Source organism: Peromyscus leucopus, chromosome 7 (assembly GCF_004664715.2).
Source record: "Peromyscus leucopus breed LL Stock chromosome 7, UCI_PerLeu_2.1, whole genome shotgun sequence".
Taxonomy (NCBI): Eukaryota; Metazoa; Chordata; class Mammalia; order Rodentia; family Cricetidae; genus Peromyscus; species Peromyscus leucopus.
The window spans coordinates 35,579,123-35,591,520 of record NC_051069.1 but is presented as its reverse complement, the minus strand read 5'-3'; the positions used below and the strand labels follow the sequence as shown (position 1 = coordinate 35,591,520).

Here is a 12,398-nt window from a genome sequence, read left to right as displayed (position 1 = left end):
CACCATTTGTCTAATTGATACTTACATGTTTTTCTAGTGATCTAGGGCACTTTTAACCACTGGGATGGTTTACTTGAGTCTAGGCTTATGGAGTTACCTTTTTTTCTGATGTAAGCTGCTAAAAATAGGTGCCACTCAGGGAGAGTATAAATATCCTGAGACTCAGTGCAGCGTCGGCTTAGTGTGCAGCGTGTGTGTAGAGGCCTTGGGAAATTCTTGTGAGTTTAAGCTTTGGTTCTAAGGCTAAGGTGTGTGGATGATCAGACAGCAGTAATCTCATAATTACCAGTGCCAAGCCAGAGGAACAAGCATCACCAGGAATACTACGTGGCCCCTCCAATACAGCCACTGACCAATCTGGAACTAACCTTAATACTGAATTTATCTATCTCTATCCCTTCCTTGGCTAGTAGTTACTAGATGGGGCAGAATGTTTTAGGAACATTTGGTGAGGACTTAGCCTACTTGTGTATTACTGGGAGTGTGGCATTGTTAGACTCCTGTGATCAAGATGGAGAGCAAAGATGAAATGAAGCTTGAGTTTCCATTTGGCTTGAAATGGTTCAAAGGTCAGGGAAGTGGACAAAATTGAGCATTGGGAATTGGAGGCTTGTCAGGACAGTAATTTACTGATAGGAGTATCCTATCTGTTTGACCAAAGCAGTTTAGAAAAGATAACAGGTGGACTGAGAGATGACTCAGTGGTTAAGAACACTGACTGCCCTTCCAGAAGACCTGGGTTCAATTCCCAGCACCCACATGGCAGCTCACAACTGTCTGGAACTCCAGTTCCAGGGGACCTGACACTCATATCAAAACACCAATATACATAAAATAAAAATAAATTCTAGGGGGAAAAATGATAACAGGTTGTCTGGTAACTAAACATTGCTAAAAATAAGTGGACTAATTGAGGCCTTAAGTATGCTTTTTATCTGATCCAGGAGAGATGGAGGCCCTTTAGTCAAATGTTTTTCAAAGACTTTCAGAATTCTTTTTTTTTAATTTAATTTTTTTTTACATGTATGAGTGTTTTGCTTGCATCTATGTATATGTACCACATGTGTGCTTGGAGGTCAGAAGAGAGCATCAGATCCCCTAATATTGGAGTTCTGGATGGTTGTAAACCATGTGGATGCTGGGAATCAAACCTTTGGCCTCTGCCCAGTCTGTCTCTCCAGCCCAGTTTATAAATTCTTTGGAAGGTCTGAGAAGTGTGGTTGAAGGAAAAGTATGAAGTTGTGAACTAGGCTTGCACACATCAAATGTTTATGTAAGCAGTTCATAACACAGGTGTGTTTTGACATCGACTTTTACACGACAGAGCTGTCTACCCTAAAAACGTGAGCCAGAGCTTGTGGGGTGTAGTAGAGCTTCCTTGCTCACATCTTGACTTCATCAGGGTCAGAAGTGGTTGGAATAGGAGGCAGTGAGGAAAATTCCTTTTGGTAAAAGCCGGAGGAGACTGCATCTGTGTCACATGGATACAGTCACTCCCCTCAGACCCTTGTGATGTCCCTTACCCGAGGTAAGCTATTTGGCAAGCAGCTTTTGGACTGGGATGGGCACACCTGAGTCATCAGATGCGTCACTGTTGCTGGGCTAGACCCAAGGCTTTGTACTCCCTTTTCCTGGGAAGAGTTATTTAGAGTGACAACTCTGGTCCAGAAACAAATGAGGACTTTTGCAAGAGGAACTTTATGGGCCTGGAGAGATGGCTCAGAGGCTAAGAGCACTTGCTGCTCTTCCAGAGCACAGGGGTTTGATTCTGAACACTCAGAATGGCAGCTTAAAACAGACTACAACTTCAGTTCCAGGAGGTGCAACACCCTCTTCTGGCCTCTACAGGCACTGGACACGTGGTGTGCAGGCAAAATGCTCAAACATGTTTTTTTTTTAAATGCTTATATTATTCTGAAATCTAGAAAAATTTGAGTTTGATAGACGAGGAAAACCAAGGCAGCCCACCCCCTAGCACCACCTCTCCGATAGTCCCAAAGTTTGAAGGTCTCTGCACGTGGCCGAGCTGCCAAGAGGTAGATTCCAGAGATGTCAGGAGCAGTCTAGTGTTTGTGCAGGCATTTCGTAGAGCCACTGCATGACGGGTATTTGAAGAGGAGCCAGGCTGGCTGCACTGGAGGAAAACGTTACCGGGTTTCTACAGGTAGGAAAAGCCGTTGCACAATGCTGGAGCGGGTGGAGTGTGTGCTGCTGAGGAGGCCCGGCTCGCGTCTTCTACCGGACAGTCTGTGCCTCAGAAGAGGCCACGCCAGGCATCCGTGGTTATGCCTCTGCTCCCCGTAACTTTGTTCAGTGGTGAAGCTCTGCCCGAACGGTTTGGAGCATCTTTTCCAGTTACTTCTTGGCTGTTGGGCAAAGGCAAGAACCGGTGCGTCAGAGGTGCAGCTTCGGCCGTCAGAGGGCGCAAAGGTGCCTCCACCGAATGGCGTGGGGAGGGGTGTGGGGTTGAAATTAAATTCATAGAGGAAAGATCTAGTCCTGGGAATTAAAGGATCAGAGCCAGCCTAAGCTGTTCACTGCAAGGATGAGCAGGAGCGAAGACACCAGCGGCTGTACAGAAGGGAAGGAAATTTATACACGCCCCCCCCTTTGCAGTTGCCCCCCCCACCCAGTCAGCATTAAGCCTATGGGCAGCTCATGGATGAGGAGCTGGGGACAGTCGCCTCAGGGTTAGGGTTAGGGTTAGGGTTCCCGCTCAGTTTTCTTGTACCAGTCTTCCCTGTTTGCAGCAATAAGGCAAAGGGCCAGGCCTCGGGGCTCAGTTTCTGGAGCCCTGGAGAACCCGCCCCTCTCTCGCCCTAGGAGAAGGAAGGCCTGTGGTTTGTCAGGCTATGTTGGACTTCCTCGCCCGGAAGCATCAAGCCTGAGCCGGGCTGAGAGGGGGCTAGGCGAAAGTTCGAATCCCCAACTCGGCAGCTGCACCTGGCCCACCTGACCTAGCACTCCATACACCGCAAGGCTCCCTTCTTCCTCCGAGAAGGCCGCCCTGCTTAGGCTGAGGACGCGGCACTCCAGGCTTTTAGTGTCAGGCGAGGGTGGCTCCTAGACTTAGGTTAGTCCCGCATGCCTCCTTTGTCACCTCTACGCCGGACACCTGCGCGGAAGGTGTGTATGACTCCCAGGGCTGGCTCATGGGGTACCACGACCTCGCCAACCCCAGTTTGAAGAGTAAACTAGGGTAGAGGCAGCGGGATCCGGCTCTCGGAGCCCGGAGAGAGCTCTCCTCCCCCGCTGCGGGTCACTAGCGCGCCGCGCCCGTCAGGACGGTGACCTCTCCACCCCTTTGAATGCCCCGCCCCCTGCCCAGTTGGTCCCCACCCCACCTCTCCATCCGCACACTCGCAGACTTGGGCTGGAGCCACCCTTGCCAGCAGCCCGGTTCCTGTGCACATTGGAGTTGCCGCCGCCGCTCACCATAGCACCTGTAGGCAGTGTGTGCCCCCAACTGTCCTGAGTACTCTGGGCCAAGGAGGGCCATGATCATTCCGGCTGGAACCCCCGAGACCAGCTTGCTGCGGGTTTTGTTCCTGGGACTGAGCACCCTCGGTGAGTCAAACCCCGGGCCTGGAGGGTCTTTGATCAGATAGATCCGATCCTAGGGAGGACTTTGGGGGAGTAATTGTGACGGGACTTATGCTTGACATTCTTGTCTTTCTTCATCACCCTCCACTTCAGGGTGTCCATGGTTGGTGCTGTGTCTTCTCCCTTCTATGGCCAGAACAGCTCCCAACTTTGGTGTCGGGTGTGGTGTTGGGGAGGGCGATAGGGGCCTCTCCAGGCAAGACCCCTGGGATGAGTTATGGGAGTTAGTCTCCTCACCACCCCCACTCATCACAGCTGGATAAGCTGAGGCACTAGATGAAACAGTGACTAAAGAGCTTAAAGACTTAATTCCAGCCCTCCCCCCACACCACACACACACACACACACACACACACACACACACACACACACACGAGCTGATACGAAAGATCCCCGGGGGAATATCTGGTCCGCAGCCTTGACGCAAGTACTTCAAGTCAGTACTTCACGTCACAGCATTTCCCCCACCAGTTCCCTTCTTCCCCTCCTGCTTCCTGCCCTGGAAATCAAAGGAGATGCCCCCAAAGCCTGACCATGAGGTCATTAGGACACAGGAAATTCGGAAAGAGGTCAAATTCTGAGACTAGTCACACAGCACATTCTCAGGTCTACCATCATCCTTATCTTTTCTCAGATCTGAAGGACCAAGGAAAACAGGGAGGGGGTGCTGAAGTGTCCAAGAGGAAGGAAATCTCCTGAAGCAAGTGCTTGGGAGAGCTCCCCAGGACTTCTAGCCGGAGTTGACGGTGACCCAGAGCTTTATCTGGAGAGAAAAGACCCAGTAGAAATGAAGTCCATTGTTAGCTATCCCCTGGGCCGTTTTGCTATCTGGGTTTGACATCTTCTGCTTTAACTCATTTCTCAGGCTACAGGATGCCAGAGCGAGCAAGCCCTAAAGAAGGTTGAGTAAAATTCAGTCCCATTGATGGTGATCTCTTTGCTCCTGCCCCCAGTCTCTTTCAGTTTGTGTGCTAGTAGTGTGGAGGGCATGAAATCTTAAGGTCTCCAGATACGAGTCTCATGAGCTTCCGCCCCCCCTAGCCGGTCCAAAGCTTCGAGAGCTTCCTGCTCCTTCAGCTTCTCCACTCTACTTTTGCATCTTCAACCTCGGCTTCTGTTTCTTTTCTACATTCTTCCTCAACTTGGCCCTTCTGTGTTGGAAGGGGCAGTGTCAGTCCCGAAGCAAGGGAGGAAAAACCTACATTGGCTGCCTGGGCATCACAGGCATCCTCTGTAGGTCACCCGTGGTCCCCTCCTTTTTTTTTTTTTCTTTCAGCCTTGCATCTAGTTTGTCATATCAAAGACCCAGAGCCTAAGTTGTTGCTGTTGGCATGAAGGTTGCCCTTGTTGGCCTCTGGAGGGTTAAATTTGTGCTCGCTGCTCCTGGGGAAGGCACAAGGCAACCCAGGCCCTCCTGCTCCAAGTGCTCTTTCATGGCTCAGAGCTGCCCCTGGAGCGTGAGAAGCCCACAAGGGGAGTTTCTCAGAGAAAGAGGGAAACTAAAAATAGTAGCCCTGGGGAGCAGGGCCCATTCGCTCTGCTTAGGCCCTTCGCCTGTTCTCTCTGGTCTCTCAGATCCGGCCAAATGATGCTATTCTTGAGCTGCTCCAGAGGTCTTCATTGGAACCCAGCTACTCCCCATTTTTCTCCTGTGGCACTCAGTTACCAAAAGGCCTGACCAAGTAGGGGTCTTCGGCTCCAAGTGACGCCAGAGCAGAAGGCTGGGAAGTCTTAGGACCTCTTGCACGCCTAGTTTCTCACTGAAGGAATAAGTGTGTCTATCGCTGCATCTCACTCCCGCCCCCCATCCCCCGCCCCTCACTTTGCAAACTACAAATGCAAAACCAGGAGGAGGTGGATAGGGCACCCTTGGCGAGCGATGCTGGGCGCAGACAGTTCCCCGTCTTAACTAGCCTTACGGCGAATGTTTCTGAGAAGGCTGGCACGAGCGGCCGCCGCCTGGTGTCTCCAGGTGCGCCTGTAGGCGGAGTCCCCGGGGGAAGTGGAGCTTCTCAAGGCGGGGTTGTTTTCGCCTGCTGAGCCTCCGGTCTAGCGGCCCCGGCTTCATTGTCTTCTGCCTTATCGGCAGGCGCAAGTTTCCTGCTCCTACCACAGGGACCCGCCAGGAAATGTCAGGGGTGGGGGATGCCACGAAGGACAAGGAATAGGGGTGGGGTCCCGAGTTAAGACGAGGTCGGGAAGCGATGGGGGAGGCGCGCATCCTGGCTCGGTGGGCTCTGGGTCTCCCCGGCCTTCCTCCCGGCTCTGCCAACACAGACCGCCTGCGGCCTCTAAGCTCTTGCTGCCTGCTCACCTTCCCCAAGGTGGCAGCTAGTCCTGAGTGCCCAGTGCTGTGATCCGGGAAGAGCAGGGCCCAGGACCAGGGCCGTCAGCGTCCCCAGGCTCGGTTCTGTACTTCCCCAAAGTTATTTCCCAAAAGGCTTTAGCACTCCACGCCCGCTCCATTCTCCAAAGGGCGAAAAGCAAGTGATCTGAGCACTGTAGTGGCAACAGTGTTCCCCTCACTGAAGTTGACACCCCTGTCCACCCGAATGCAGGACGCAGGATGCACGTCCGGCAAGCTTTGTACTTGTGAGAAGATTGTCCTCACCTTCCTCCCTGAAACTCCCTGCAACCCAGCGGCACTCGTTTTGATAGCCAGGAACCCAAAAGTGTTCTTGAGGATTTGGCTGGGTCTCAGTCGTGCGGTTTCTCAGGGGAGCAGACTCAGTGGGACAGAGCCGAGGCCTGGGATTCCCCTAGTCTCCCGCACGAAGCTGGGAAGCACAGTACTAGCACTCGCACGCCGGTGTTCAGACGCAGCTGTGGGTTTAATGAGTAACTGATCAGCCTACCCCCTCGATCTGTCATCCATCCGGGTGTGAGGAGTCCGGGTGACCTGGACCGGCACCCCCATTCTCCCTTGCCTTTCACCAAAGAGATTGGAAGAGCAAGTGTATAACGTGGGGGTGTGGATCAAATGCAGGTCTGCTTTCCTTTCTGAAATCGCCCTTCCTCGACGTGGAATCTGCTCAGATTCTGTACCTCTGGATTAGTATGAATACATAACATTGTGGCCCCACCCCCACTCTAGACGCAAGACTTCAGAGTGAGGAGGAGCAGGACCTTTGGAAAGAGGTCTCCTGTCACTCCTCCAGGCTTTGTCCTTCCTCGAGGGACATTATCCCCCCCACCCCCACCCCTCAAGGGACAGACGTTGTACAGGGCCCTTGGGCTGACTAGGGAACTAGCCCTGGGAGGTCACATCTCCTTGCTCTGTTTTCAGCTTCCTTCTCACTGGCTCAGCTGGAGCTGCACGTGCCCACCGGCCTCAACAAATTGGAGGCGGTAGAGGGAGAGGACGTGGTGCTGCCCGCCTGGTACACGATGACACGGGAGGAGTCTTCATCCCACCCCTGGGAGGTGCCCATCCTGATTTGGTTCTTGGAACAAGAAGGGAAGGAACTGAACCAGGTGAGGGGAAAATCTTAGCCAATGACAACCTAGGGGTGTGTAGGACTGAGCTCGAAGAAAATGAGGGTGCAGGACGACAGCCTAGGAAAGAGCAAGTGGCTTCACAGTATCAGGGTTGGCGCTTATTATAAAATCCAGTGAGCAAAACCTGGTCAAAGCACAGCAGGTGTGTGGGTGGGGTGGGGGGTGGGGGTGTAGGGCTGAGGATAGAGGAAACACCTGGTGAGTAAAACACAACCTTTTTCTTCTTGGAGACCTGGTCTCACCCTATATACCCATCTGGCCTCAAAACTCACAGAGGCCCGCCTGCCTCTGCCTTCTGAACACTGAGATTAAAGGCAGGGGCACCATGGCCTGCATCATCAGTTTTAAAAGCTCCACATGTGCTGTGTGTAGGCATTTTCTGAGCTTGAGATGTTGTCAAGTACAGGTCACATCTCTTCCTGGATCCACTTGCCTTCCAGCCCCCTCTTCCCCCATCATCATCATCATCATCATCAGCTTGTGTATGTATGGGCTTGTATGTGCCATGGTGCTAGTACAGAGGTCAAAGAACAACTTTCAGGAATCAGCATTTTCCTTCTGTCTTTATATGCGTTCCAGGGATTGAACTCAGATCATCAGGCTTGGTGGCAAATGCTTTTATCCAGTGAGCCATCTTGCCAACCCCACGTTGCCCCTAAACTCTTTATATCTGTGAAGGCAGATCTCCTAGAGATCTCCCTGCTTCTGCCTTCCTGTGTGCTGGGATTAAAGGTGTGTGCCACCATGCCTGGTCTTGTTTTGTTTGAGACAGAGTCTCATAGTTTATTCTGGCCTTAAACTTATGATTCTCTTGCCTCCACCTCCCAAGGGCTGGAATTATGCAATGCTGGGTGTGGACCTAGGGATTCCTGCACACACGCGTGAGGCAGGCACTTTACCAATTTACCTTTTCGTTCAATCCCCCACTGACACTTTTTTTTGCACATATGCATGTCTATATGTGTGTGTGTGCATGTGTTGATGTCTGTACGTGTGTGTACATGTGCACATGCATGTAAAAGCCAGAAGTCAAGCTTGGGTGTTATTCTTCAGGCACTATCTATCTTGTTTTTGAGAGAGGGCCTCACACTAGGCTTGGAGTGCACCCAGTGGGCTAGTCCGAGAGACCGCTTGTTTGCAGCTTTCCAGATTTGGGGTTATAAGTGCTCTACCTTGCTAGGGTTTTTTGGTTGTTTTGATTTTTTTTTTTTTTTAAAGAGCTTCATACTTGCTGGATAAGCACATTCAGAGACTTGAGTTATCTCTCCCAGCCATACCCTGCCCTCCGCCCCCAACACATACACAGGCTTCATCTGTGTAGCCCTGGCTGTCCTGGAATTCCCTATGTAGACCAGGCTGGCCTCAGACTCAGAGATCCACCTGCCTCTGTCTCTTGAGTGCTGGGATTAAAGGCAAACGCCATTACCGCCTGGCCAGCCATACCTTTTTACATTAAGAAATAAAAATCTTTTCTCTTTTTTAAAAGATGTGCCCTTTAATGGTAGAACGTTTCCATCTTACAATCTACAATCTAAGTTTCTTCCATATATACACTTCCTCTTGCATTTCCCCTTCTTCTCCCACTACGTATTCACCTAAAAAGCCACCATAAAAGCTGAGAGATGGTCCACATGGGAAAGGAGAACGGCCAGGCATTGTGAGCGGGTAGGTAGGAAGATGGGTAAATGAAAAGTGGTTCAGGTCAGAAGGCTGGGTGCAAGTGAGGAGGCTGAGAAGAAGTCCATTTTGGAGGAGGGGCACAGGCTGAGCCTGTGTGTGAACAGATGCTTCAAAGACTAGTAACGGATATCCTGTCCCCACTAGGTGCTGTCCTATATCAATGGAATTTTGACAAAAAAACCTCGACTATCCCTTGTCCACTCTATCTCCACACGGAACGTGTCTCTGAGGCTGGAGGCTGTCCAGGAGGAAGACTCTGGAACCTACCTCTGCTCTGTCAATGTACAGGACAGTGAAAGCACAGGCCTGGGTCACAGCAGCAAAAGCCTAGAACTCAAAGTGCTGGGTGAGTAGAGAGGGTACCTCTCCGGATCCCTTCCCACCCTGGCGCAGGGAGGTCAGGTGGGTCTCCCTCTCCAGCGGCCAAGTAGAAGACCTGGGGATGAAGTGTGGAATGACAAAAGAGAGTGGGGGAGGGGAACGTGTGGGTCCTTCGGGTCTGGATTTTAACCCCTCTTCCCTTCTCCAGTCCCTCCAGCTCCTCCATCCTGTAGTTTCCAGGGTGTACCCTATGTGGGGACCAATGTGACCCTGAACTGCAAGTCCCCAAGGAGTAAGCCTACTGCGCAATACCAATGGGAGAAGCTGGCCCCATCCCCCCAGGTCTTCTTTGGACCAGCCTCAGGTAAGGGAATTTCTGGAGGTCACTGACCCGGTGACTGAAGATGGGGAAGGATGGGAGGTGTTCCACAGACTGGGGTGACAAGGGTAGGCATGACAGAACGGGACAGGAGGAAGACGTGGAAAGAGGGCGAGAAGGATGTCCTATTAGGTGGAGGTGCTGTATGCTCGATGCTCCCACGAACTTCCAAGTACACTGTTACTGTGGTCTGGAGCTAAACTGCCGGCTTCACATTCCAGTCCTGCCACTCAATAACTGTGACTGTGCTCCCATCCCCCATTTCTAAACTGAGATTTATACACACCAACGATGGAAAATATCTCTGTGTGTGTGTGTGTGTGTGTGTGTGTGTGTGTGTGTGTGTGTGTGTGTGAATGATGGGTGTGTGAGCATGTGTGCCATGGCATGTGCTTGAGGACAATTTCGTGGAGTTGGTTCTCTCTTTCCACTTTTGTGTGGGTTTCAAGGATTGAACTTAGGTGGCCAGGCTTGTGTGGCAAGTGTCTTTACTCACTGAATCATCTCACTGGCCCCAAAATATTACTTTAAAGTGTCAGTGGGGGAATAGGAAGAAATACGTAAGCATAGCAGTGTTAACAACTGCTGGGTGTAGGTGTGGGTATAAATATTTTTACTTCTCCCCTTTTCTACTTTCCACTGGACCTATTTATTTTATTTTATTGGTGCTATGGATGGAACCCAGGATCTTTCACACACTGAACATTGATTTTACTACTGAACTAAACCCCTGGGGCCCATTTGACTTTCTTCCTCAAATATAAGTTGAGCACATGTGTGGAGGCTGGCTCTCAACCACGGGTGTCATTCTCGGGAGCTATCTGCTCTAGTGTATGAGACAGCGTCTCTCACTGGGATCTATGGTTACGGAGTTGGCTGGCATGGCTGGCCACCACTTTAACTGAACTATTTCCTCAGCCCCTCATTTGAGCATTTTAAGAATTATATAAGAATTTTAAAAGGGCACCGTGAATAGGTTTTTTTGTGACTGTTTGATAAACTAGTACACGTAAAGAGCCCAGGCTGGGCTTCAGCACAGAGTCAACAGCCAAAGGATCAGAACGACAAATCTTTATAATCTTCTCAACCCCACCAGGTAAAGAGCATTGTCCCCACTTCAGAGATGAAGAAGTGGGGACCCACAAGGGTCACATGAGGTGTTTGAGACCCCAGTTTTTTTAGTTCCTACTCAAATGTTCCTTCTGTTCCCTCCTCTCTTCACATTGCCTTTCAGAAACAAATGTCAAAATGATGCTTTGATTTTCTGTGTGGCACTTCCTTCTAGACATCAGTTGGAATTACTGAGGAATGGAAATGGAGCAGGCATTGAGCTAGCCTCTCTGCAGAGCCCAGAGTGCTGCCACAATGCTTCCTGCTCATAAGGCCATGGATAAGCAGTGACTTTCAGAGACTAGAAGAGGGCATTCCAGAAGTAGGGCATGGTATATGTTTTCTTAATGGAAAAGCTGGCTCCTCGACTGATAGCTAAATTGCATCCGTAGATGCTGTCCGTGGATCCTTAAAGCTCACCAATGTTTCCACTTCCATGTCTGGCGTCTATGTCTGCAAGGCTCAAAACAGAGTGGGCTTTAGCCGGTGCAACGTGACCCTGGAAGTGATGACAGGTCAGTGAGGGGTAAGTGTGGTGAAGAAGTACGATCAGTGGATGGCTTTACAGGAGAGGAAGACGCCTGTCTGATGAGGCTTCTCATTGAATCATGACTGGGAATTGGACATGGTCAAAGGCTGGGACAAATGTTTGGTTACTGTCCAGCCATTTTCTACTTGACCGTCCTCTACCCCCATCCTAACAGAGAAAAGAGGGGAATGTAATGAGTAGTGGGACTTGAGGGGATGAGGGGAATGTAATGGTGATAGCTGAGTAGTGGGACTTGAGGGGATAAGGAAGAAGTAAGTGTCCCCTCCTCTGACACTAAGGATTTTTCAGGATCTAAGGCTGCTATGGTCACTGGAGCAGTTGTGGGCACTCTGCTTGGGTTGGTGCTGCTGGCTGGACTGGTCTTGTTATACCAACGCCGGAGCAAGACCCTGGAGGAGCTGGCCAATGATATCAAGTAGGTGTCCCTGATCTTTGAGGAGGCGGGAACTCTTGTGACTCTTCTCTGGAGTCTGGGAATTCAGGCCTCTCCCATTTTTAACGGGAAGATGGATGGTAGCCGTCACATTCCTAAGAGAAGATTTAAAGGAAGAGAGCAAGGGATTTGATGTGTGTGGAGGGGCAGTAAGACAGACATGTAGGACTTCTTTTCCCTTTTCTCCTTTTGGCTTCTGATGTGTGACTTATTTGATGACCAGGGAAGATGCTGTTGCTCCCCGGACTTTGCCTTGGACCAAAGGCTCAGACACAATCTCCAAAAATGGGACGCTTTCCTCCGTCACCTCAGCACGGGCTCTCCGGCCACCCAAGGCTGCTCCTCCAAGACCTGGCACATTTACTCCCACACCCAGTGTCTCTAGCCAAGCCCTGTCCTCACCAAGACTGCCCAGGACAGACGGGCCCCCACCTCAGGCTGTATCTCTGAGCCCAGGTGGGGTTTCTTCTTCTGCTCTGAGCCGTATGGGCGCCGTGCCTGTGATGGTGCCTGCTCAGAGTCAGGCTGGGTCTCTCGTGTGATGGCCCAGGCACTCATTGACTAAATCTGGTAACTCACCTCCCTGTAAAGGTCACCTGTGGTACAGAGGAATGAATCTTGGGGGCATAGCCACACTCTAGACCTCCAGTCCTCTGCCCCTACCTCCTTTTATTGTTGGAAAACTAAAGTCGGGGTCGAAGGAGAAACAAAGGAAATGGACCTGAGAAGTGGGGGTGGGGGTGAGGGGTGGGGGTGAGAGTAGGGTGGGATGGGGTTCCATGGGGGAGGGGCGCTCCACCTCTTCCCTGCTTCTCTCTGTGAAG

The 12,398-nt window shown here is 51.1% G+C and overlaps 1 protein-coding gene across 1 annotated transcript; it reads left to right on the top strand.

Annotated features, from left to right (window-relative positions):
* The first annotated feature begins 3,329 nt into the window (after nucleotides 1-3,329).
* Esam (endothelial cell adhesion molecule) lies at nucleotides 3,330-12,321 on the top strand. Its single transcript, XM_028859478.2, has 7 exons — nucleotides 3,330-3,567; nucleotides 6,890-7,077; nucleotides 8,926-9,127; nucleotides 9,311-9,466; nucleotides 10,984-11,106; nucleotides 11,430-11,556; nucleotides 11,798-12,321. The coding sequence occupies exons 1-7, from the start codon at nucleotides 3,498-3,500 to the stop codon at nucleotides 12,114-12,116; spliced, it is 1,185 nt and encodes a 394-aa protein (XP_028715311.1). The 5' UTR covers nucleotides 3,330-3,497; the 3' UTR covers nucleotides 12,117-12,321.
* The last annotated feature ends 77 nt before the right edge of the window (nucleotides 12,322-12,398 follow it).

What these genes read in the sequence shown, in the direction of transcription:
- Esam (XM_028859478.2), top strand. Translation starts at nt 3,498, where the DNA reads ATGATCATTCCGGCTGGAACCCCCGAGACCAGCTTGCTGCGGGTTTTG. An exon ending in CCTGGGACTGAGCACCCTCG is followed by an intron (nt 3,568 to 6,889) that starts GTGAGTCAAACC and finishes CTCTGTTTTCAG; the next exon opens with CTTCCTTCTCACTGGCTCAG. An exon ending in CTTCTTTGGACCAGCCTCAG is followed by an intron (nt 9,467 to 10,983) that starts GTAAGGGAATTT and finishes TTGCATCCGTAG; the next exon opens with ATGCTGTCCGTGGATCCTTA.